At 40.8% G+C, this 27,009-nt stretch overlaps 1 protein-coding gene across 1 annotated transcript in view; it reads right to left on the bottom strand.

The window, feature by feature from the left end:
* NKAIN3 (sodium/potassium transporting ATPase interacting 3) overlaps nucleotides 1-27,009 on the bottom strand; it is a 143,110-nt gene that overhangs the window by 13,853 nt on the left and 102,248 nt on the right. Inside the window, exon 2 of the mRNA XM_040625948.1 lies at nucleotides 21,986-22,046. Within this exon, the coding sequence (XP_040481882.1) occupies nucleotides 21,986-22,046 (61 nt within the window). The remainder of the gene's footprint in view (nucleotides 1-21,985; nucleotides 22,047-27,009) is intronic.

Raw genomic sequence — 27,009 nt, 5'->3', positions numbered from 1 at the left:
ATATCAACACTTGTCATTTGCTGGAGCAGGAAGATAGTTCAAGTAAAGGAGTAAATTGGAGCATAAATGGAGGGTGAGTGTACAGACTCTGAAAGCTTTCTTTTTTTTTATTCCTAATGATGTCAAATTCTTTTAAAAAATGAAGATTTTTTTTTTTTTAAAGACGACTTCACAAAAAACTTGAAAGACCTTCAGCTTTTAAGTTTTCCAGAAGGGAGTCATATTATATGATTAAGCAAGTAAAGCAACTATGCATTCCGAAATTCATTTTCATGAGAAAGATGTAAGAAGATGCTGAATTAAGGAATTTTTCTAGTAGAAATAAGATGAATTTCAATAAAACACGAGAAGGAACAAAAAACGCATAGACAGGTTTACAGAGGTATTGGAACAAGAGGATTAGAAAGGAAACATCCACGAAATCTGTAGTTATTACAGCGAGAACACCATACGGGGATCTTTGGGAGAAGGGTGACTGGCCACAGAAGAGGTGGGAAAGACAGAAGGAAGGAAGCGTGTGGAGGCAGGGGGTGGGAGTGGGGGAAACAGTCTGCTGGGCGACCTGAAGGCAATGAAGTTGAATTCTGTATACTCTGTATTAAAAGTCTTGAAATGGAGAACAAAACCCAGCACAATGAAGAGTTGGCATCAGCTGTCCAGAAAAGTCAGTTAGGCAACGCCTCGCTCTCTTCACGCTTTCTCGGAAACTGAGGTGTTACTCTAAAAGATCCCACAGGGAGAGCCTGCAGCCAGGAAACCCCATTGTTCGCAGTCCTTTCAAATATATTTCCTGTGCCAACTTCCAACAGCACAGCCAAGCAACTTCTTGGAAGAAATTATGCTATTTGTAACCAAATATCTTTGTGGTTACTTTAGCCATTCCACATCCCTGATGAGGATTCTCTCTGACCTGAAGGAATTACAAATCTACTCTAGCATCTCACAGTACAGATCTGGAGCTGTTCTCCACCTGTAAAAGATACACGACCAATTGCAATTTTCGATCTGACTACAGGAAACTTTTTGTCATAAATGAAGTTTCCAATAGGTAACTCAGTGCTACTGACTCGGTTCCTCACTCAGACACTGCAAACCGGATTGACTTTATACATCTGAGGCAGCAAGCACATTTATATAGATATAAACGAAAGCAATGCCATTTCCAGGGAGAGCGCAAGCGATCATCCGTGCCCCAGGTTTAACAATATTCACCAAATAATTACCTGAATATAGGTGTTTTGTTTCTGAACCAACTAAGCTGCATGCTGCCTTGTCACTGAGTAAAGAAACTCCGAGGCCCTGGAACGTTGCCTTTAGCTCAGAGCAAAGAAAAGACTCAGGAAGATGAGAACCAATTAACATATTTATTCCGAGCTTGCTTCCTGGTCTATCATTGTTCCTGCTATTTAGGTAGCAGACTGCTCTAATAAACATTGATTGTACAAGTTGCCAGGAATCAAGTCTCAAGGAAGCATTGCTCAGGCCTTCAAGAACTCAAATATTGGGACTGTTGCATTGTGGTTTCCTTGTTCTGTGATATGAATTCATAAGAGAAAAGCCAGGGGAGAGGCTTGACACCAACTGAGTTCACGCAGACAGGATTTTGCAGCACCCCGCAGATAATGAGGGCTTTTAGGAAAGACCAGTGATTTCAGGGGAGCTGGCCACGAAACTCTGCCTGTGCTGCTAGGGAACGAGCTACTTTGCAGCATCACGGATCTGCTGTCATCTGCTGTCTGCACACCCTGAGCTTTCAGAGGGCATGCTGTGCTGGGCCAAATTGCAGGCCGCAGTCGGGCTATGCACAGCGCCATGATGGGTGTGTGCTGGGCACAGTGACTACACTGTGAATGCCCAGAGGGGGTGGCTGAGGCTCTGCTGCTGCCTGCCCCAGATGGCTTTATGAACCTGACACATGATAACCAAATGCAAGCTTGATGGCTATTCCTTGTTCTTCTCTTCATGGTGCAGGGAGTTTAAAATGTCTTCCACCTTTCGGAAAGCACACGTAACTCAAAAAAGGAAGCACCTGGGCCCACTGAGGTGCTCAAGGATAAGTCAGCTTTGGGCCGGAAGAGCAGAGTCCTCAGTCCTAGAGGTTGGGCTGTCCGGATCAGAGTGTTTCAACACGTTTACCTCCTCCTGCCTGGTAACAGCCATGCGAAATGGGCTCTTTTCATTTCTGTCTTGTCCCCCTGGGTCTCAAGTACTGACATGGAGAACCGATATCACTGGCATTGTCACTGCTGGCAGTTTGGTCTGGAAAACACTGGGAGCTGTCACTGGGAGATTGTGGAGAGTCTGGAAGCAAGCCCGAGTCTGTCCAGGACTTACAGCCCCTCCTTGTCCTAGGGAGGGGGAGGGGAAGCACTAAGAGGCCGGTAGTCTTCAGCTGGGGAGTGCACGCCCAGATGTACAGACTTTGCAAATGGTGTGCAGTTTCAGGGGCTCATTCCAAGAGGCTTAATTCCAAAATGTACGTGTCCTGAGAAAGTTCCTGAGGCCGTTCTGGCTCCTGGTTCCCTCATCCCAGACAATTGTCTTCTTTCCACTTTACAATGGAAAGTATTTCTGTCAGCCATCCGGAATCTTATCTTGGTGAGCTACCCTGGAGGGTAAGAATCATTCTCCAGGTCACTGAACAAAATGGCTGTTTTAATATCACATGATGATATAGCTACTAATGACAAGGTGGGAGGCTCCATTTTGTTTTTTTTTGCTTTCAAAATAAATTTTGTAATAAATTTTAGTACTTTAAAAACATGTTTTAATGCTAGATCACTATGTACTTTTTCACATATATCTTCAGCCACTCTAGCTATAATTTCACTCCTCCCTACTTGTCTTTTCTTCTCCCCTGATTTATTTTCTCTTTTGTGCTTATCACTATTTGCCATGCTATATTCTATATTTTGCTTAAAAAAATCTTATTTGTTGTCTGACTCCCTTGCTACAACTTAAGCTTTATGAGGTAAGAATTTTTGTCTGATCTTGTCTGATTTTGTTCACTGCTATATACTCAGGGCCTAACACGGTGCCTGGTACAAGGCAGGCAGAAGCAAGGAATTAAAATAATTGAATGACTTCGCTGTAACCAAAGTCCTTCCATTCTCATATTTTTCCTGTGTGCAAGGTTTCCATAAATACAACACTAGCACCACATACTGAAATGATGTGAGGTAGGCTATCTCATTCTAGCGATAACTGATATTCTCCATGAATACATGGACCAGCTGAAAAAAAAAACCCCACTCCATTTCATTAAGAGGTACTCTTCCACTAAATGTTTCATTTTGTGTTCAAGTTTTTCTTTGGATGGGGATAATTGCAATTATTGGCTATCAACATGACTGAGCAAGTGGAAACGTATTACACGTATTGATGAATACTTTCATGTTTGCTTAATCATGTTGGTAGGCAATAACTGTAAGTATCACCCCATCTGAAGACAAACTTTAACACTTAAAATATGGTCCCAGGAAAAAATTAAATTTTTATTTATAGGAATAAATCTAAAACATCTACAAGTCCTTTATACTGAATACAACAAAACATATTGAAGGAAATTAAAGGTGTCTTAAACAAATGGAAGAATAGAAAACATTCATGGATTGTGAAACTCCATGCTATAAAGATATAATTTGATCTGTGGCTCAGTTAATCGATGGATTCAAAGCAATCCCGAAAAAACTCTCAGCAGTTTAATCAAAATGCTTATCCTAAAATGTACATGAAAAGGCAGACTCAACTCAAGATGAGTTAAGACAATCTGAAATGAGAACAAGCCATGAAATTTCCTAATTTAGGACTTGAGACTGATAACGGGGCTATACAAATTAAGAAATTGTATTCATCAAAAAATAACATCTATTGAAAATAGAATTTCAATCTATAAACAATTCTTCATTGCAAAGATGTACAATAGGATAATAAAATTTTAGGGATAAACACATTAAGACAGAATTCTACGGGTCAAGTGGAATGGAGGTATAAGTTCCAAAAGGAACTGGAACAATTTAAAATTTCAACTTAATTAAAGTTTGTTTACGTACTTTTTATTTAATTTTTGAAAATTTTTTGAAAATTTTTTTCAGAGAGAGGAAGGGGCAGAGGGAGAGGGAGAGAGAGAATCTTAAGAGGGCTTCATGCCCAGTGTGGAGCCTGATGTGGGGCTTGATCTCACCACCCTGAGATCATGACCTGGGTCAAAATTCAGAGTCAGATGCTTAATCGACTGAGCCACCCACGCACCCCAGCTACTTTTTAAAGGGATGATTATGATATTAAATTGCTGTGCCATTTAGATTCCATAGGATACATTCAAAAGAGTAATGCCTCCGTTTTATTATTAAATATTGTGATTTGTAACGTGTCAATTTATCTAAGATGGAATTTCCTGAATTCCCCTCTTTCTATGGTTCTGAGCTGGGGTTGGCTACAAGAGACCTTTGTGTGAGATATGGAAGACATAAGGGAAGCCACAGTTATTGTGCTCCGGAAGTTGATCTAGGGCCCCAGGCTCTACTGTGGGTTATACACAGACTGCTGACAGCCAAGAGGGAGACCTGGTGAACAGTCGAGACTACAGTGGGATCGCTGCACAATTGAGTGGATGCTCAGCCCTGCCTCTCACGGCTGGCCCCACCATATCAACCTTCACCTCAGAATCTGGGCTGGAAGAAGAGCCCTCCCTGAGCTCCTCTCTGAGGTGGCTGAGAAATTACTGAAATGGCTGCATTTTCTTGGATGTGCCTACCACGAGGAAGAAATGCGAAGTCTGGTTTTGTGAAAATCAGAAAGTCACATTTTTGTCACATTGTTTGGGGGGGAGAGCATAGGGAAGAAGTTTGTTTTCACGGTGTTGTAGTATTTGAATTGGATCTTGAGATTCCGTTATTCTAATGATAAGTTTTGCATATTTAGTGTTCTGTGCTGAATAAAACAAGACAATTGATTTGGAGCAAGATCATTGGATGCATTACATTATATATGACTCCTTGTCGCCACTTAAATTTTAATAGGCTAGCCCATTATTTTTCTCCACCGTGTGCAAGTAATTTATATTCCCACTCAATATTTAAACATGAATGCTCTGGTTTTAGTCTAGTGAGTGGCCAATGTCTCTTTCTTTACCTATTTATGAAGAATTTGCTTGTTGCCCTTGTTGGAAAGAAAAGCATAATTGCATGTTGGAAAGCATATGGACTCTGGTACTTGAAATATCTAGGTCAGATATTAGTTTCACTTCTTACAGGTTAGGTGAGTTGGGGAAAACCTCAGTGAAGTCTTCTATAAGATAAGAACAGCGACTGCCTCACCGTGTGGTTGCCCTAGATGAGACAGTGGCCGTGGAAAGCTGCACTCAGAAAGCATGCAGCACGCGACACGCTGTTACCGATGCTATTTTCCCATTTATCTTATTCTGATGAGACATTCCCATCAAAGTACTGCTTTCTGAAATTCCAGAAGCTTCGTTTAGCTTAGGATAACAATGATTTGTGAGAATTCCAGCATTCTCTTCCCCTTAGTCTCCAGAAGAGTGTCTGTCCTTGAGGAACGCACCTCGAATTTGTGTCTAGTTTGATTTTCTCCTATTTGGAAAGAGTGGCCAGTTTAAGGAGGGCAAAGCGGTTAGTCGGCCAGACTTCGCAGCCTGAGGTTTCGTTTTCTTTGAACTTTTTTTTTTTTTTTTTAATTCTTGGAAAGGTACTCTTCCCTGCATAAAGACCTGGTGCAAGAAATAGCGCTCATTGGAAGTGGAATGGGTGGAATTAAGTGTCATCTGGGAGCATAGCTCTCCCCCTCTCCCCAAGTTCGCTGCTGAGTAGTCCCCGAGGGTGGATCCGGGGCACTGGGCCCGCCCAGCGCACACGTGACCATCTCCATCCCCATTGGTTTAGCTTTCCACGGGCGTTGCTTTTATTCTCTCCTCCCTTCCCCCACCGGCCCTGCACCGCAGTAGCACGAAACCTGACGGGAGCCTTCTCTTTTTTTGAGTATTTCAAGTCACTGCGCGGGATTCTTTGTAGATAATATACCCCCTTGGTGCAAAGTGCACAAAGCGACTTTTTCATAATGTGTTCAGCGTTACTCTTTTAGATGCAGTGATATGCTTATTCTAGTCATTCTGTAAGGATCCCATGGCCCGTCTTTAGTATTTCGTCTTTGATTCTTCTGCGGGGGATATTAGTTGCGGTGTCCCTACAGGGTGCTCTGATAATAATCATCTATTACCGCGTTTTCTCGCCTCGCTCTTAGTTGCAAGAGCGGTGCCATCTTTGTAAAATGCCTGGGAGGCGTCCACTTCCGCCAGCCTACCCTCTCAACACAGGCACACGCGTTTTAGTTTTGTTTTTCTCATATTTTGAAAGAAAGCAGATAGGTTTTTTTTTTCTTTCCCTTTCTTCCTTTCGGCTTCATCTTTAATAACACATTTTCTATTCTCTTTTAAAGTGACTCAGCTCTTTCAAAGCCATAAAACTCGCGCTTTGTTTTGCTAGGGTAGATCCACTCTTAACCCTTCAGTTAATCTTAGTTGGATGGAATGGCTGCTCACTGTTCTCCACTATTGTTTGGCTTTCCTGAAGGCCTTTTCCAAGTTTTGTAATTTTTTGATCACTGTTCAGAATCACTGGAGACTGAAGGCCTCCATGTCACTACTGCTGGGCTCCTTCGGAGCAACGTTTTACTCCAGGGAAAACAAGATAAAAAAGAAAATCCTGAAACACCTCCCCTTTTCATTTGTATTTGGCTGCCTTTCTAGCTTCTGTTGCTCTCCTGGGTCTAGATCTCGGGAATCAGATGTTCCCATAATCAGTGCTGACAGTTGCTTCCCACTTTGAGATAATTTCTAAATAATGGAATAATGAATTTCTAAAATCACTGTGGGGTCAATAAAGTAGCATGGAATGGCTGAGAGGAAAACTAATGCTCAAAAAGGTAAGGGCTAAAAACAGTTCTAAGAATTTGTCTAAACAGTTATAACTTTTTCCCTATGTAATTAATTTTTTCTTAGTTATCCAGTTTTTTTCCCCAATATATTTTTTTAAAGTTTCTTTTTTAAACGATTTAATTTTTATTTATTCGACAGAGATAGAGACAGCCAGCGAGAGAGGGAACACAAGCAGGGGGAGTGGGAGAGGAAGAAGCAGGCTCCCAGTGGAGGAGCCTGACGTGGGGCTCGATCCCAGAACGCCGGGATCATGCCCTGAGCCGAAGGCAGACGCTTAAGGACTGTGCTACCCAGGCGCCCCTCCCCAATATATTTTTATCATTTGCATTTAAATCTAGCCAATCAAGTCACTAAAACCTGTTGACTTTGAAGCCTCTCTGTAATTCCTTTTTATTGTCTTCTCCTACAATTCTGGACATTTCCCCTTGAATATTATTATTTTTTAATGGCCTCTATTATTACTTTTGGTTCTCCTTGTCCTAGGACAATATCTATCCAAAAAAATGCCATTTCTTCTGAGAACGTTTTTTATAAATCCTTTCCTCTTTCTTTGAATTACTGTTCAAAGGAAATTGAATCTGATCATATTCTTCTCAAGATTAAACCCATTTATTGATTCCATATCATCTAGCAGACCATCCCACCGGGTGGGACCTGGGTAGGTACAGATATGACAAGATGTCAATTCCCTAATTCCCTGGTGTGTGTGTGTGTGTGTGTGTGTGTGTGTGTGTATAGCTTGGGCCCGTCATTTCTTGCTGGGAGAAAAGTGATTTATTTACCACAGAGTGCCCAATAAATGTTAGCTTTCTCTATGAGTGCTGAAATCTGAAATAGTTTCGGAATTGCTGATGTAAGACAGAATTCCAAGTCCCTCAAAGCTGACCCCACCATTCACTTGGTAAACTGAACATACCCAATTAATCATCACTTCTTGCATAATTCAGGTTTTCCCTAGGTCTTCTCTAATATTCTATGGTTTTCCCAAGCTTTTTTGATATATTTCCCCCTGTATTTAAGATGTATTTTCTTTGTTTCCTCTCTGGTGATATAATATTCTTCATTCAAGACCGTGTTCACATGGTCTGAGTAGCCATGCTTGGTGCTCTGAGACACAATTAGCTTCTGATTACTTTTTCTGTGCATGTGATTTACTTTAAAGAGATCATTATCTGCACTTGACTGTTCTGTAATTATTTACATGTTTGGCTCACTTATTAGAACATAAAAATCTCTTAGGAAAGGGACCAAGTCTTGTTTCATCTATGTATCCTTGTGGTTTAACACACAGAAGTCTTTCAATAACTGTTTCTTGAGTGGATGAATCAATAAAGAATTAGCTATTTAACCTTGACTAAGCTTTAAAATTAAACAATAATGTGCTGAGTCTGGACTATAAATATTTTTGGATCTTGACAGGTCAGTGACCTTGGAACAAGAAGAGATATGAGAGAATTGAAGAATCCGATTAAAGATACTTAAAAGTCTACAAGAATTAGTAACCCACCTAGAATACAGAGTGAGCACAGAATTCTATCAGGTGTTATGGTTGGAAGAAGTACGTAGAAATCGGTACATGGGGAAGTACATGGATGTCTGTCGAGTCACACAGAAAGATATTAAAATGTCTTAAAGAATTAGCATGTATAAAACCAACCAAAAAGAGACTCTTAATAGGAGCAAAGTCTTCTGTATACCGAAATCTAATGTCATCTGAGTCCTGGTGTTGCGGGCTGCTATACTAATCACATTTGAAGGGTATAGAATGAGAACTCCTCTTGTTCTAGCAACTAGTAGAAAAGAGCCCCATAAATCCGTTAGTGGAATTTAGGTCCTGCTTGCCAGCTGAAAATCCCTCAGCAAGCAGTTAGCAAACTCAAATTGTTTGAGATGCGTATTTATTGGAGAAATGCATTTCTAACACTAGGAATTGACTACACAGAGAGAATGGAAGCCAATTCCACAGTTTTAAAACTCTTTTATAAAGTACAGTTTAGGATTTTGTAATCCTTGGGATAATCTGTGTCTACTTGGTATGTACAGTCTTTGTGATTCTTAACAGAATCAGACAGATTATGTTAGGTCTGGGGGATTCACCGTGTAAAACCAATTCAAATTTTGAATTGGGTAATTAATTTTACACTTGTGATTTTAGGTTGAAAGACATGGGAAAACTTTGTTAAATTTGTGTAGTAATTTAAAAAATTGGAGGTTCAATATATGTATAGGCTTATTTTATTACATTTATTAGATCTGTTGGACTAGCTTAAAAACTAGTGAGTGTTTTGTTTATCAGGGTGAATATTTGAAGGGCTTCAAAAGAATGAGAATTATAATGAATTCATGAATTCAGGTTAAATGTTTAAAGGGCTTTAGTTTAAATTGTAAATGGAACAGATTATTTAAAGGAATTTAGAATACTGAATTTAAGTAGATCAAATAGCAATTGAAAGTCCAATGGAAGATTATCTAACCTTACATACAAATGAAATTCTGATACATGCTACAATATGGATAAACCTTGAAAATATTATGGTAAATGAAATAAGTCAGACACAAAAAAGACAAATACTCTAAGATTCCATCTATATGAATTACCTAGAATAGGTAAATACACAGAGACAGAAAGTAAATAGGTAAACACAGAGAGACAGAATAGAGGTTACCAGAGGCTGGGGGGAGAGGGAGATGAGGAGTCATTACTTATGGGGACAGAGCTCCTCTTCAAATGATGAAAAAGTTCTGGAAATGCATATTGGGGATGCTTGCACAACATTGTGAATGTATTTATTGCCACTTAATTGTACACATAAATATGTGTCAAATGGTTAATTTTATATTATGTATATTTTACCACTATGGAAAGAAATAAAAATAATTCCCCCCAAAGTCATTGTTAAAATGTACTAGATTTATAAATGGAATAGTGAAAGTTCTATGTAGCATTTAGAGCTTAAGAAAAACCAGGTTTTAAAAATGTCACTTTAAATATTTTATTTATTTATTTGTCGGAGAGAGAGAGGGAGAGAAACAGAACACAAGCAGGGGTCGTGACAAGCTGAGGGAGAAGCAGATTCCCCTTTGAGCAAGGAGACTGGTGCGGGACTCGATCCCAGGACCTTGGGATCACGACCTGAGTCGAAGGCAGCTGCTTAACCGACTGAGCCACCCAGGCGTCCCAAAAATGTAGCCACTTTAATAAATTGCAGAGTGATTTTAACCCTGAACTGATATAGATAGAATCTCCTGTACAGAAAATCTCCCCTCACGGACATCAGATAATGCACAGTGACGAAGTCCTAAAGAAACTTTGGCCTTCACCTGTTTTCTTACATCTTTGTTGTCTCAGAAGGAAAACTCAATCAGTGTGACATCTTGGCTTTAACTTTAGGACTAGTAATTAAAAGTCTTTATTTTCCTTAAATAAGAAAAAAAACCAGCCTTAATTTACTTTTTCAAATAAACATGTCAGTGAATAAATAGAAAATGGGGCAAATATAGAACAAAGGAAAAGAAAACAAAACTGAAGTCCAAGCTGTGTGTTGTTTTTTTCTCCTAACATGTAAAAAATGGTATGCTTTTGGTCATTTTCACCATAGCCTTTCTGCTCAACACAGGGTTTAAAACCAAGTCCCTGATACAATCTGCCTTCTAATTCACTAGTCTTTTCAGAGTCAGCCAGCCAGGGGAGTCCAGATTTCCTTTTGACCTTTGAGAGCATCCAGTTTGCAACTAGTACTGCGGTCAAAGCCTTTGCTTTAATTGGAAGCCTCTTCCCGGAAGTGACTCCGTCTGCACCTGCTACTCCTTCTGCCCAGAATGCACAGGTTCCGTTTTATCCTTTAGGTCTCAGCTTCGGTGTCGTCTCCTCCACAGGACTCTTCCAGGCACACGGGAGGCACTGGCGTTTTGTGGAATACCTGAAATGTTCTACTCCTCTCTTTGGTGGTAGAACTCCTGCCTGTTTCTACTTCGGGGTTTCCACCCTTGGGAACCCTGACCATACCCTTTTGGCTGCTTCTCAGTGCCTCGTGCCTCAAAGGCACTCATCACCCTCTTCTCAGTTTGCATGGCCAACTCTCCTTCTCCAAGCAATGACTGACCCAGGTCCCTTCAACACTGTAGCTGCACCATTTTAAACACGTGGCTTCCCGAGCATCTGTGTTTGTCTGTATCTAACAGGTAGAAACGGGAAAAGCATGAAGAACCACACGTAAAAGTTGTTCAGGGGCCAGGCCTAGAAGTGGGCATATCCCTTCTGTTCACCTTCCACCATCTAGAATTCAATTTCATGGGACACCTGACTGCAGGAAAGTGGAGATGCAGTCAGTCCAGCTATGGGCTAGAACAAACCAGTGGGTCTAGTGAGTAGTTGGCCAGTCTCTGGCACAAGCTTGTACACAGCTGTGACGGCGTTTGTGAAGGTGGTATTCAATGTGTAAGGGCTGGGGAACGTGACAAGCCTTGCAGTTGGTTGAACTCTATACGGCAAAGAAAGAGGTTCTCTGGCGACACTATTAACTCTAATGTAGAGTTTCTGTTCTTACTATCAAAGAGAGAGCAAGAACAAGAGCACAGGAGAGAGAGACAGAGAGGGAGAGAGATAGACAGCGAGAGAGAGAATGCTCCCGTTTCCTTCTGTGAGAAAAAAAGGTGGACAGAACTTAAAGTCTGGTTAGGTATAATTTATAATTGATTTACTTTGCACCTCATACAACTCAGAAGAAGAAACAAGTTCTCTTACTGCTCTCCTGCTTTATTTTCACACGGGCATTCAAGTTATAGGAATGCTCCCAAATACCTTACTTAGTTTCCAGTCCCAAATACTGCTCCCAGAAGGAACACTAAATTCCTTTTGTCTTAGTCAATAAAGTACTTAGTAAAAGCACATGAAGATGAGCGTTGCTTACGCGCCCGTTATTGTTCGTTACTGGGATGACATTTCTTTAAAGGAATTATAAAATCAGACTTCCATTAAATATTTGGTCCAAGAATGTAGCTCTTGAGAATTGATGCGCCATTTTGTTATCTAAAAGGGATAAACATCTGTTTTATTGTTTGGTCTTACTTTAAAATGCTTCTTTTTATCGTCTGATCTTACTTAAAATGCTTCAGTGTAACAGTGGGAGTAGAAGCTATTACTGGGGATGGCAAGTTAACATTTTAAGGACTCAGTGATAAGTCATCCCTCCAAAACTAGCCAGGGTAAGTACTCACTCAAAATGTGTTGCCTGCGTCTGCATCAGAAATCTGCTTCATTTGCATAAGAACATTAGAAGTAATTTTTTTTTTAAAGATTTTATTTATTTATTTGACAGAGAGAGAGACAGCCAGCGAGAGAGGGAACACAAGCAGGGGGAGTGAGAGAGGAAGAAGCAGGCTCATAGCGGAGGAGCCTGATGTGGGGCTTGATCCCATAACACCGGGATCACGCCCTGAGCCAAAGGCAGACGCTTAACCGCTGTGCCACCCAGGCGCCCCTAGAAGTAATTTTTAATTGCTAAGATCAGTGCTGTTCAAGAGATGGAATTGCCGGGGCGCCTGGGTGGCTCAGTGGTTAAGCGTCTGCCTTCGGCTCAGGGCGTGATCCCGGCGTTATGAGATCGAGCCCCACGTCAGGCTCTTCCGCTAGGAGCCTGCTTCTTCCTCTCCCACTCCCCCTGTTGTGTTCCCTCTCTCGCTGGCTGTCCCTCTCTCTGTTGAATGAATAAATAAAATCTTAAAAAAAAAAAAAAAAGAGAGATGGAATTGCCTGGCAAAACTCAAGAGGTGGGAGAACCAGAAGAGAAAATTTTCAAGGAGGGAGCAGTCAACAGTGACCAAAGCCATCAATTATAATGAAGCTTGATTAGATCTAAGTGAATTTGACAATTAAGAGGTCATTGCCGGCCTCTGAGTGAGTGTTTTCAGTAATAATGTAGGACAGGAGGCCTAACAACAGCAGCCTGACAGTGAATAGGTGAGAAAGTGAACACTGTAAGTCTGGACTACTTTGTAGAAAAGTCTGAACGTGGAGGGGAGAAGCACGAGAGATGGGAAAGCTAGCTGTCCAGCTACGGGGGCGGAGCAGGGTAATTTCTCTCTGTGTGTTTTTTTAAATTTTGTGACTTTATTCATAAGCTAAGGAAAAAGATCCAGCAAGAGGAAGAAACGGAGCAGGGAGAGGTGAGAAAAAGAGAGTCATAGAAGGGGGTGGTGGGGTGGGGGAGCAGAATGAGAGAGTGAGAGGGTGAGAGAGAGAAGGAATAATTAATGGAATGAGGTGTCGGACTATGTGGGAGGGAATGAAGCTCTTTCTCTGTCAGGAAGAAAATAATCATGGGTAAATATAGACAGTCCTGAATGGGAGAGAGACTCCAGGAATTTCTAGGGACTCCTGTCTGCTTAGCTTTCATTTTCTTTGTGACAGAGCCTTAGCGGTAGAATGTTTGTGTTGAGTGTTGGGCAGAGGAGGACAAGGGTGCTGGGAATCATGTCACCTCTCTGGGCTTCATGTCCTCATCCCTGAAGTGAGGGTAGGGAGCTGGAAGAGCGCGGTTTTAAGGGAACTGGAGAAGGTGCTGACTCGGAACGAGCGACAGGTGGCATTGTGAAGATGCCTCAGGGCCAGTGGATGCGGCCTTGTCGCTCTCTGTAGTGTCAGGGCGGTTTAGGAATAGAGGCAGAGAAAGGAGGGATCCTGTACTCCCTGAGACGCGCTGGGGGTGAGGATATTGAATTTAAAATTAATATGGAGACAGGAAGCCCTGTCAGAACGCTGTCGGTTGCTCATCTCCCTGGGCTCCTAAATTTTCCCACTAATAATCCAGAATAAAACCATTGCACAGGATCTGCCTACAATTCTTACAGCCCATTTTTTTTCCTCCTCATTGTGCCCTTAGGGGGCCGGGAGGGTATGGATTTTTTTTTTTTTTTTTTTTACTTCTGACTCTGCTCGTTCATCATCACATCTGGTTCCCAAATCCCTCATCTTCCATTCTGTTCCATCTGGATGGCAGATCCCGCATTCTTCTTTCTCGACTTCAGGGCATGTCACACACAGTGGGCTGCTGGGTGACAGTGAGAACCTGGGAGCTCCAACCTGTCTGAAACAGGCCTGTAGAGAGATGTGATTGTGCCTTCCCGAGGGCGACAGGTGTTTGTGTAGAGGGCTTGCTTTAAGGGGTAAGGCTGACGCTTCCCACACCATGGACTATTAATCTGATGCAGAGAGATCAGGACGTTTTCAAGAGCTGCTGGTATTTACCATTTGTAAATGAATGTAAAAAATGTGATGCATTTGATTGCATCCTGAGATAATCACCCAGCTTGGACCTCTTCCATAGAGCTGCACTGTTAGAGCCCCGAGTGCCTTTGGGATCCCCTCCGAGGTGATTCGAGTGGTTGATGTGAACAGAGCTAGATATTGGCAGAGTGAGAACCGCCTTCGTTTAATTTCTAACATCCCGTTTCAAGTGGAAACATGGCACATTAAAACCTGCTCTGGGGTAGTAGGTGTTCTTTGCTTGCTGGTATCAGCTTTCTGACAAGTAGCCACTGAAAATTTCCAGGAAATGTAAGTGCACAAGCCATTTATACCTTATTGTGAATTAATGAGATTTTTTTCTATCGTGAGTGGAATGGGTAATTTAAATTCTCGTAAGATGTGAGGAAAGAGATATGAGAGATAACATAAAGACATGGGGCTATGTACAACAAATACATGCATGACAAATACACCCTGGTTTCCTATGACGTTCCAGGTTTTGAACCAGGGTCCTGGGATCCTAGGGTAAGTAAGCCATGACCCCCAGCTACAAGTGGGGAATGTGGTTAATGAAAACATAGCTTGAGCACAGATTCAGAGATGGGCTTAGGGTCCACTGAGGCATGGGGAAGAACGTGTCCTTGGGAAGAATTTTAAAAAACATGTGTTTGGGGGCGCCTGGGTGGCTCGGTCGTTAAGCCTCTGCCTTCGGCTCAGGGCATGATCCCAGCATTCTGGGATCGAGCCCCACATCGGGCTCCTCTGCTGGGAGCCTGCTTCTTCCTCTCCCACTGCCCCTGCTTGTGTTCCCTCTCTAGCTGGCTGTCTCTCTCTGTCAAAGAAATAAATAAAATCTTTTAAAAAAACCAAAAAACAAAAAACAAAAAAAACATGTGTTTGGGGCCGCCTGGGTGATGCAGTCGGTTGAGCATCCGACTTTTGGTTTTTGGCTTAGGTCATGATCTCAGGGTTGTGAGATTGAGCCCCATATCGGGCTCTGAGCTGAATGCACAGTCTGCTTGAATTTCTCTCTTCCTCTCCCTCTGCCCTTCCCCCTTACACACATACTCTCTTTCTCTAAAATAAATGAATAAATCTTTAAAAACAAACAAACATGTGGGGGCTGTTAGCTACTTGAAGGGAGGTGACAATGTCTCAGGTGAGGGAAGCATGAAGGAGTTCGCCCAAGTCTCTAGCTTATGTCAGGATTGGTCATTCATACACATGGAGACAGAGATTAGAGAAGGAAATCCTTTCTCCCTCATCTCTGCCAATGGAAATCCCAAACATTGAGTCCATTTGTTCATACTTATTCATTCAACACTCACTCGTGATCTTTTGTATAGAATGGCCATCATGTCAGGAAATGGGCTGGTCCTGGGGATATCATGATGGAAAAATTCCAGTTATGTTAAATGTTTCCAAGGAAGAGGTACAGTATGCAATGCAGGCATCTAACAATCTACCACAGGCGCCCTCATCTAGCCTGGGGAGAGTGAGAGAAAAATGGCCACACTTCGGAACGGATAGTTAAGCTGAGATGCGCAAGGATGCATGTGGGTTAGTGAGTCAACAGAGGGAGGAGCCCTCTCTGAAAGACTTTGGTGGATTTAGGAAAACAGATGTGGCTGGAGATGAGGAGATTAGAAAAGACGGCTGTGGATAGCCCCCTGTTAGGCTGAATTATAAGAGTCCTGGTTTAGTGAAATAGACCACAGTCTTGGCTCTACTTCATGGTGAGTTTAGTACTGACTTTGGAGCTGGTTGCCCCTGTGGAGAGTTCCTACTTGATTTACTGGTTTGGGTATTTGGACATTTATGATATTCTTCTTGAGGGATACTGTCTTTCTTTTTTTTTTAGCTTTATTGAGGTATAATTGGCTAATAAAATTGTGATATATTTAAAGTTTAATACATGGTGATTTGATATATGCATAGGAAAGGATTTTCCTTGTTGAGTTAATTAACGCATCCATTATGGAGAGGAACTGTGTTGATAACCTACCCAGGGCCTGGAATTCTGTCTCTGATCCACAGCACTGCAGCTAGGATCCAAGTTTGTGCTGCCCGACCTTTCCATGTGTGGTGCTGGCTGAAGTCACCCCTGTTGGGTCCAACTTTTTGATAGTGAGTCTGTTCCCTTGGCCAGATTTAGTCGTTGAATTCATTCTGTGAGTGCAGCTACCTTCCAAGTCCCTATTGCCTCTGTGATACTGTGTCCAGGAATTGACAAACTCAAGCTCTTGCTCTGACGTGGTAGAGCGGAGGCTTAATCCATTTCCCTGTATCTTGACCTTCAAAATTACTAAAAATCATCCAATTTTGTTAAAGAGATGCAGGCCGCCATTTGCCAGACATAAATATTTGTAAATTCATCAGGCATCTCACTCGATTCTAAACGTAAGGCAGTATCATTTCATCAAATCTGAGAATCCTGGGGTTTTGAAATCCATTTTCAAAAATGAGTTGCTAGGCCAAAAGAATTAAGCAATATAAATTCAGCCATCATTTCTTTATGGGATGCTATGTGCAAGGCACTTTTTAGGCTCTAGGATTAAATCAGGGAACAAAATAATGATCTTGACCTCACAGTTCATTTATTCTAGTAGGAAGATTAGCTAGTAATTCTGTAGCTATTTGATAAAGTCTTCTCATCAAATTAGGGGAGATGCTTCAGGCTCTAAATCTAAACTGAGGTGAGGTTAGTTAGATGCAACCCACCGAATAGCTACCCAAGAAATTTATCCTCCCTGAGAATCAGTAGGTTCTTCATGGCTTATTGGATAGATGCTCTGACTCCTTTGAGATGTTGGCTATGGCTAAAGGATCATACCTGCATTTCTGTTTCTGACTCAGCAAATTCTCCTGTTCCTCTACTTCAAATGTCTATGTATTGCAAGGCTCACAAGACAATGGCTAGTTTTCTATTCTGAGGATCATCCATCCTCTGCTGCTTTCTCTCCTTCCTCTGGTGCCTGACCTTGGGCTCACTCTCCTTCTCTAAGGCTTCTGCAAACATTACAGAGCCAGGAAGGGATACTGGGAAGTTAACATCCAAACTACCCAAGTGCCCTCCCATTAGCTTCTTTAGTAAATTCTTAGGAGGAGAGAGGGGTTGTGAAAATAAGTAAAGGAAACCTCAGTTAAAAGGGAACCAGGCTCCATGCTCAGCAGGGAGTCTGCTTGAGACTCTATCTCTCCCTCTCCCTTTGCCCCTCCCCCCTTTCTAAAATAAACAAATCTTAAAAAATAAAAAAATTGGGGTGCCTGGGTGGTGCAGTTGGTTAAGTCTCTGACTCTTGGTGTTGGCCCAGGTCCCGATCTCAGGGTCGTGAGATCAAATCCACTGGCTCCATGCTCAGTGCAGCGTCTGCTTGAGACTTTCTCCCCCTCTGATGCCGCCCCACCCACCCCTCTCTCAAAATCAATAAATCAATACATTTTTAAAATGGAACAGGGAAGCGCTGAAGGGGGAACTCTCACACAAGTACCAGGCTGTGTAATCAGCAGGAAGAAGAAGGTAAGAATTATCTTGACAAAGGATGACATTTTTCACATAGGACTTTCATCTTTCACTTTTAAGAAAAAGAAGGAAACCCCTCCCTGCCCCAGCAAAGCACTAACCACCGCTTATAGCTAATGAGAAACGCCACAACTTTGTACTCTTTTTTGTTGTTCTCCAGTGAACTTTTGTTTAAAAAATTTCCTCCTATAGGGGCGCCTGGGTGGCTCAGTCATTAAGCGTCTGCCTTTGGCTAAGGTCATGATCCCAGCGTTGTGGGATCAAGCCCCGCATTGGGCTCCCTGCTCAGTGGGAAGACTGCTTCTCTCTCTCCCACTCCCCCTGCTTGTGTTCTCTCTCTCGTTGTGTCTCTCTCTATCAAATAAATAAATAAAATCTTAAAAAAAATAAATTTAATTTAATTAAAAAAAATTTCCTCCTACAACATAATAACAGCCGACTTTCTCTTTCTCTCTTTGGACTTGCCTGTGGTTCCCCATAGTTCGCTTGTCCCAAATTGCAATTCCTCCACTATTGCTGAAAAAACGAATTTTGCTGATAACTAACTATTTTATTTTTAAGGTAGAAGGGGTTATTTATTTCCAATTCACATCATTGCTATGGTAATATCACCTTATACTCTTAAAAGGAGTTTATGGGCAGACAGCAAATACTGAAAGAAGCCTCAAGGACAGTAGAGTATGGAATGTTTTTCCAAGAGTCATGCTTCCTTCCAATGAAAAGTTGCCCAAAAGTATACTAGCAAGGGTCAAATGGTTGCATAAAGAGTCATTTTGAGCTTTTCAACATAAATTATTGAACCTGCATCTGGGGGAGATTCATTTCCTTTACAAAAACTAACTCTCAGGTTGTCAATATACTTTTCTCTGACTATTCAACGTGTGCAACCCAGACTGGTCTTCGTGAGACCAAACAGATGTCCCAGGTGCAATTTGCAAACTACTATCAGAAGCAGTCATGCTAGCAATAGATCCTCACAAGAAGCCTGGTAATATTTATATAAGTTAATACTATTTTTCAGCATCTTTTGCCTTGCCTACACACTTCCCCGAATTAAAAACATTCTTACTCGTAAGTGTGACAAGATCGTAACAAGCCTACAAGTTCATTTTCAGCAGCAGATGATTCTCAAACAAGATGCCGACAGGTTTTTACGATTACAGATTCCAAATATCGGGGTCTCACAAAAGTGTTCGTAGAGATTGATAGATATTAAAAAAAGAAATAAAAATGAAACGAGAGATATAAATAGGCTTCTTCATTGGAAAGAGTGATGGGAAGTTCTGACCCCATCAAACTGTATTCTTCCCTGTGTGAGCTTTTTATTTCATTGTCTTTGACCTGCAATCAGAGTCTTTCTAAGAGATATAGTTAGCAGAAGAGGCCAAGAGGTAACTAAGAAGATGCGTGGCTGGAAATAAATGTTTCCTCAAGCATTTATTACCCTTCAGAAGTGTCCATCAGCTGAAACGTTAGTCCCATAGAACCACTTAGGCAGTGCAGAGGAGAGGGCGGGTAGCTGTTATTAATTTTTAAGGCTGGCAGACAGCTTTCAGTCCAAGAACAAGGCTTAACTTTGCATTCTGAATAATGCAGAGATTTTCATTAGTTAGAATAGGAATTGAAATGATAAATGATACATTGTCTGCCAAAATACTGTGACATTACATTATATATTTGCAGTTACCTTTCAGAATCAGCTTTCCAGAAGTATACTTAGACAAATTGGAAAGCTACCAGCATTGCTTTCTTACTGTAGGTTTACATTTTGAAAAAAAAACAATCAAAAGACACCTCTTTTTGATTGCGGTCGGTAATGTCGTATCCAAGGGCAGTTCATTATTGCACCTGAAAGCTAGGTGTTGGCACAAATTGTACTAGTCTATGAGATCATTGCAGTTGGTTTCCAGACTTTTTTTTTTTTTGCTCACGTCTGCCTTCTGAAGACCCTGGGACAATTTAATTACAACTGCACTTTTGATTTCTACTTCTTTCAATAAAAAATGTAAAATTACACTCTCTTGAGAACTATCAGACTAAAAGGTTTGTGATTGCTTTTCCCTGTGGTCTTTCTTCCAGTAGACCATCATGTCAAGTCAGTCTAGGGCATACTTATTTTGTTTTGAGCACTCACCCAAGACTTTTTCTGGCTCTGTTTTGTTTGAATTGATGGTAACACAACTGCTATACCCAGATGTCTCTCGGTAACTTAATGTATGGCCCTCATAACAAACACTAGAATTAAACCATTAATAGCATAGGCTTCTAGCAGCTGCTTGAATGTCGGTTTGACGGGCATTCAGATAGCTGATTCAGAGATTTCTATAGAGAAACTTAAGCTAATTAAAGACACCGAGTTCAATGGAACTACGATATCTGCCAGTAGCAATACAATCCATATCCACCAACATTATTACTTTAAAAGAAGACTGATAGAAGGTCAAAATCATTTATGCAATGTAGATGAGCCTTTTTTTTTTTTTGCAAGTCAGTTTGTATTTCCAAGTTTTGCTTAAAATCACAAGCCTCAAGGAAAAGTCCTTTATATATTTATTCTAATAGAGAAAACACTATTGATCAATCTGCCTTTTCTCAAACAGTAGGGTAGGCTGGAGCCTGAACACCATCTGAGAGCCTCCAAGTTCAGTGAGGAGGACAGGAAACAGGCGCTTTTGGTACCTACTCAAACGTACTTTATAAGGGATTCAGCTGGGATTTATCAGGCAGTGTATTATTTTTTTGGAAGTATTTATTCTAATAATTTCCTTTAGGTCTCATGTTTTCGGAACTCACAGCGTGTCTCAGCTGTGAGTTGGAAGCATGCTGCTGATTTTCTGTGCATTAACTTTGTCAGACTGGGGAGCTACTAATGGAACTCCTGAAAATACACATTCTGACGTTAACCGCATAGTGGGAAGTGCTGTCATTACAACAGCACTTTTGAAATGTCAGAAACTTTCTGGTTCATCTAGTATTAAAAAAAAAATACCCCAAAGTCAGAGTAAAAGATAGGATGCAGTATGTTCACACATTTTCACTACCTGAGAGTTTGATCTCAGGGTCCCGTATTTCTTCCAGTTGGTTAAATAAATCTTCATTGTCAACTGGATTCCAGGTCATATACTGTGACTGCATCTATTTGGTGGGAAGCATGCATCAGACTCTTTTGGAGTTGTGTTCTAGAAAGAAGTTATCCTGGGGCGCCTGGGTGGCACAGCGGTTAAGCGTCTGCCTTCGGGTCAGGGCGTGATCCTGGCGTTATGAGATCGAGCCCCACATCAGGCTCCTCCGCTATGAGCCTGCTTCTTCCTCTCCCACTCCCCCTGCTTGTGTTCCCTCTCTCTCTGGCTGTCTCTATCTCTGTTAAATAAATGAATAAAATCTTAAAAAAAAAAAAAAAAAGAAAGAAGTTATCCTGGCTAGCTGGACACTCATCCTCATTTTTTTAAAGGGTCAACTTTATAACCCAGACAGTAACGGAAATGATATAACTGAACCTTTGAGATGGGTGGGTGTGATTTGTTTATGTAATAATGATTTATTTAAAAAAATAAATTAAAATTTTCTTTAGTGTCACATGAGCTCCTAACAGTTGCTCCAAGACATGCCGTATCCATCAGCAGGCTTTTGGCATATGTCGTTAAATCTCTGCCCACGTAACTTCAGGTCATTTCTGTCTTTTATTTCTTTGGCCGTATTCTGCTGAAACATGACTACTTAGCTTTTTAGCATCCCGTTAGTTATTTTACAGCATTTCTTTTTTTAAATTTTTTTCTTTTCTTTCTTTTTTTTTTACATCCCACCTTGAAGGTTGTCATTTTTAGTTTTGTGGAGTGTTCTATGTAATTCACATTGATACAGTTCTTGCTATGATGTGCTGTATTGATGTTATTGCTATTAGTCAGATTTTAAAATTCTGCAGTAGCATACTTAAGGTTGATCATGGATAAAACAATCCCGATTTTCTATTCAGCATTATGTTTAGATCTCCGAAGAAAAGTTACTAAGAACATGGCATGACAGCAATCTGTAGACCTCCACGACTCTGGGCCTCCAAACACACTACTGGGACTGAGAGTTTCAAGTCCTAGGGCCGTCTTCTTTGTGTGCAGTTCTGTTCGCAAACGTTTGATTGGAACTTCACCACGCTGCATTCAGGCTTTTTAAATTCCAACTATGAAAGCTTTCCTAGTCCTGTAATGACTAGCTTTGGAAGCTATCCCTCACCCAAAATAAACCCACAGGTAGCTATAATAGTACTTACAGGTGTCCTCTTCTTCCATAAAAATACTGATCACGTAACAGGCATACACAAAACCAACCAACTGCAAAAGAGAAAAAAAAAAAAAAAACTTTAAGAATCGATGTCAAATGTCCAAAATGGAAGAGCCTATCTGATCCAATAAATAAAGATAAAGAATACATAGTAATGATGTCTATGAATCTAAATAGGAAAAAAAATCATGTGTTTAAATGCTAGCTGTGATTTTAAAGAGCTTTTCCATTTCTACTTAGCTGCAATAACTTTCTAAAACAGTACACAGGAATAGGAAACAGTCTCTAGATATTTGACTTAGATTTTGACTTGGGGTTTATAGTTCTCGTACTTTAAAATCACTGCAGATTATTCAGAATATATATTTTTAAGTTTGGATGATTTAGAGAGCAATTTGTAGCAGCATTCATTATTACTACAAGTATTTTAATATTTAATAGCCATAAAAGGAATCAAAATATGTGAATTGTAAATTAAATACCAATCATCTACCTAATTATTTGAAATGCTCAGAGAATATAAATCCTATTTAAATACTAAGTTGTTTTATTAATTATATCATAAGAAAACGCATTACCTTTGAGGTCATTAATCATATAACGATGCTGAAGAGATAATTTATACTTTGGATACTAGTGGTTGAATACATGCAGGTGCCAGAGTGTAGGCTTTCTAGCTTTTCATATTGTTTTCTGTACTTATTACACTGAGAAGGTAATTCTTATTTTATGGAGCTGGAGACACCGCAATTCTTTGAGGACAAAATTGTCAATGCATCTCGTCTAGTCTAAAATTACTCTGAGTACTTTGATGAAAAATAGATACCTAGATAGTGGTTATACAGTCGTGTTCTGACTTTCTCTTTGTTGTTAAAGTCTATCCCCTCCTCCCTGTTACAAAGTAATGTTTGGAAAGGAAACTTTTTCGATAGTCCCAGTGTCAAAGACTGGAGTTGCCAATGAACAATCGCTCTAGTGTTTGTGACTAGCCTGCAGACTAAGAACCTGAATTTGGACTTGACCTCCAGAATGCTTAAACTGGGCAGGTTGAGGTGTTAGCTCTTCTTCACTTGCTGACACAGATTTCCTCTCACTCTTTCAGGAAAATGCAGAGGGACTGGTGAGCTAAGAGGGCTAGAACATAGATGTTCGAACCAAGGAAGAGATGACCAAAGAGCATCTGTTGCTGCTTGATGGTCCCTTCATCAACTAGACTGTTGGAATGTTGCTTCTCCAGCTTGCTCAGCGCCTCATAGGAGTTGTGGTTCAGTTTGCTCATTTCCCTGTAGAAAATGTCCCTCCACTTGGAAATGTTTTGGAAGATGGCCACAGCCAATAAGACTATTATACAGAATAGGCAGCACCTTTAGTGGTTCCTGGTGCAGATCTTTAAACACAATCTGGGCTTTGATGAACTAACTCTTTCTCAGCCTTGGCCATACTGCCTTCATCTTTCTTCTCGACATTCTGCATCACCTCCAGGTCGTGCAGGGCACTATCACTGTCTATGAGTTTCCAACCCACTTGGTGGTTCATTCCTTCATCTTGCTGAATGGGGCTACATAGTTTTCCATGGTCCTCAAAGCCTGGTCAGCTCATTTCTCTTCATAATCTTCCCAAAGGAGGTCATTATTCCCTACAGTGGTCATCGGACTCTCATGCCAGTCCCACTCATGCTGTAGATCTCCTGCGGGCTTTCTGACATTCCCTTTGAGGTTTCGTGAATCACTTGACTGCACTAAGGGTGTTCTTCACATCCTTATGTAACTTGTGGCCTTCTGCTAGATTACTGGTTTATTATAAAAGGACATAACTCAGGAATAGCCAGGTGGAAGTGACACATGGGGCAAGGTGTGGGGGAAAAGTGCAGAGCTTTCACGCCCTTTCGAGTGCGCCACTTTCCACAAATCCCTAAGTGCTCACCAGTCTGGAAGGTTTTATAAAGACAAAAGAGAGCAAGCTCACCTGAATAATTTTTTCAGAAATGTATTCTTTTTTGCACAAGTTTTATTATCTTATATTTCTTCCTTGTAGTTTTAGGACTACAGATTATGCTAAAAACATTGGGTTAACTGTGTTTTCTGGAAAGATTTATTGTCCATGTACTGAAGAGAACTGGCCAATATAATTACTTCTTTTCCAAATGAGTCTTTTGACTGAGGAAAGTAAGATCAGGGTCTTAATTATAGTTACAGCTCACTATCTTTCCCCATTCAGTGAAATTTTTGTTACTGAGAAATGGGAGACACCCAGTTTTAAAGAACAGATAAATGTATAGCAACAGAAAATTTGTCAAATTCAATTATTCACTAATGGAGCTTAATAATATCTTGATAGATGACACAAAAGGAATTTTGGCTATGTAATTGAAATATACGGTACCATTAGCTGGAAACAGTAAGATAAATACATGCCATACTAGAAATATTAGCTCATTCTCAAGGCCCTCAAACAGAAATTGCCAGCCTTAATCTCAGTAATATAACAAATGAATTAATTAACACATATCCTTTTACTTTTGCTTTATTGATGGGCACACTAATAAAATATTTATTCCAAAAATTACTTTTGCTATCGTGATTAACCAAACTGCTGCTTAATTAATAATGTTATTCCCATGAGAACCTGTCTAGACATCATGTTAATCACCAATTTGTTGATGGCTGAGTGTTGTGGAGTTCTTGGTTTCCCAGAATATGAGTTGAAATAGTCCCTGTGGCTTTCTGTTTAACTCTAAGAAATGGAATAACATGCATTCATGCCAACAGCAAAGACACAAACTAAATAATACCAGGATAGTCCTGATTATGTCTGCTTTTAATAAAGTTTTGAAGGACTCAGTAATTTTAAAGACACTTCTCTTCCAGTAAAGCCATCCATTTCTATAGTTAGAACATGTAAATGATTTTCTCCTATGTACTGTAAATTCTGACTGCATAAATTCCATCTTTTTTGATATAGTAAAAATGAATGCAAATAACATAAGACTAGATTCCAACACCACTTCTTGTGTAAGAGTTTGAGTAGGTTTTGCAAGTACGATTTGTATATGCAATCGATTTGTTTTGGCCTGCAGGCCTTGTATAAGGATTGGCAGGATTTGGTTTCACACATGTAGACATTAGGACGACAGCCACTGGCTGTGTGTCCTGCTAGTTGTGGATCTTAGTAAGAATGTAACAGAGAAATGAGTCATCTCTAAAAGCATGTCTTAAGGGATCACTCGAAGGAACTCAGAAGAGCTTGTACAGGCCCTGGCTTAGGGTAAAAATATCAGTGGATTTGAGGGAAGCTAAAAGGATCCGTGATCAAAAATAGCTCCCCAACTACTTTCCTAAATTTCCCAGCATTCACATCAACATTTAAGCATTAAAGTTTAAGAGATCCCTTAAGGAATGACAGAAGTTTCTCTATATCGTACTGGGCTCTAAAATGCTCTTTGTTAGCTGATTTTTCCTCAAGTCCAAAATGATTCTATAAAGGTCTTGGCCAAAGCCATCTATAGGAGGCAGGTAGAGGCTGACACACTTCATTCTGTGTAGAGCTTTATCCTTATGTAAGTCATTAAGTTGGACATTTGCAAGTAGGAAGTTTCTTTTTTTTTTTTTTTAAAGATTTTATTTATTTATTTGACAGAGATAGAGACAGCCAGCGAGAGAGGGAACACAAGCAGGGGGAGTGGGAGAGAAAGAAGCAGGCTCATAGTGGAGGAGCCTGACGTGGGGCTCGATCCTGCAACGCCGGGATCACGCCCTGAGCCGAAGGCAGATGCTTAACCGCTGTGCCACCCAGGCGCCCCAAGTAGGAAGTTTCTATATGTAATTTATTTGGGTTAAGGTGTTAAGTTGCTTATAAAAGAAAGCCGAGCTACCTAATATCAAGAACTGTGCAGGGTTTGGGATTTTACTCTACAAGCTAACAAGTTAGCCTGTTACTGTTTCATGGATGCTGGGTCAGAGACAAAGGACTTTATTATTCATAGCTCAGTAGCCAGCATGCACTTCATATCTCTGCGGCATTCCCCTTGGGCCATGATGGACCCCTGCACACATAATGGGTTCTGTTACAGGAGAGGAGCATTGAGCTACTCTTATAGCAAGGGGAAGCAAGCCTACTCTTTGTTGGGGTGGGATGGGAGAGCAGTTACCTCGTTCCTAAAGGTTGTTTGCTGAAAACACAATCCTGAGAAATTGCTCAGGTAAAGAGTGATTATAAATTTGGAGGTTATCAGTGTATCTATAGATGGTATTTAAAGCTCTCTGACTGGATTAGAACACTAAGGAAATGAGTGAAATTAGAGAAGGGGGTTAAAGGATGAAGTCCTGGAACATTATGACATTTAGGGTTTGGGGAGAAGTCAAGAAGCCAGAAAGAGACAGAAAAGGCTTGACCAGAGAAGTACAATGACATAAGAAAGCAAGGGTGGGGCGTCTGGGTGACTCAGTTAAGCATCCAACGCTTGATTTCGGCTCAGGTCATGATCGCAGGGTTATGAGATTGAGCCCTACATCGGGCTCCACACTGGGTATGGAGCCTGCTTAAGATTCTCTCTCTTTCCCTCTCCCTCCCCCCCCAAAGAAACCAAGGGCAATCAACCATGCCAAAGGTCTCTGGTAGGTCAAGGACAAGGAGCACTGAGCCTTGATCACTGGATTGGGTAGTGTGGAGCACATGGGTGACCTTGATGGAAGTTGTTTTGGTGAAAGATAGGGCAAAAATGTGACTAGAGTAGGTTCAAGAGAAAATAGGATGTCCACAATTCTTTCTAGGCATTTTGGAAAAGGAGAATAGAGAAAGGAACAGTAGCTGGAAAAAGATGTGAGGTCCATGTGGGTTTTTGTTTGTTTGTTTTAATTTTAGTTTTTTTTTTTTTAAAGGTGGACATTAATACAGCACGTTTATATTCCAAGGGGAATAAGCTTTTCCTTAAATCATGGTTCACAATTTGGGGTAATGGAGAACAAAGATTATTTGCCTGTCCAAGCACACATCATTTTATCTGCTTCCAAGCCC

Source organism: Ursus maritimus, unplaced genomic scaffold (genome assembly GCF_017311325.1).
Source record: "Ursus maritimus isolate PB19 unplaced genomic scaffold, ASM1731132v1 scaffold_9, whole genome shotgun sequence".
Lineage (NCBI taxonomy): Eukaryota > Metazoa > Chordata > Mammalia > Carnivora > Ursidae > Ursus > Ursus maritimus.
Note: the sequence above shows the minus strand (reverse complement) of the source record. Positions and strands in the feature narration are given on the sequence as shown.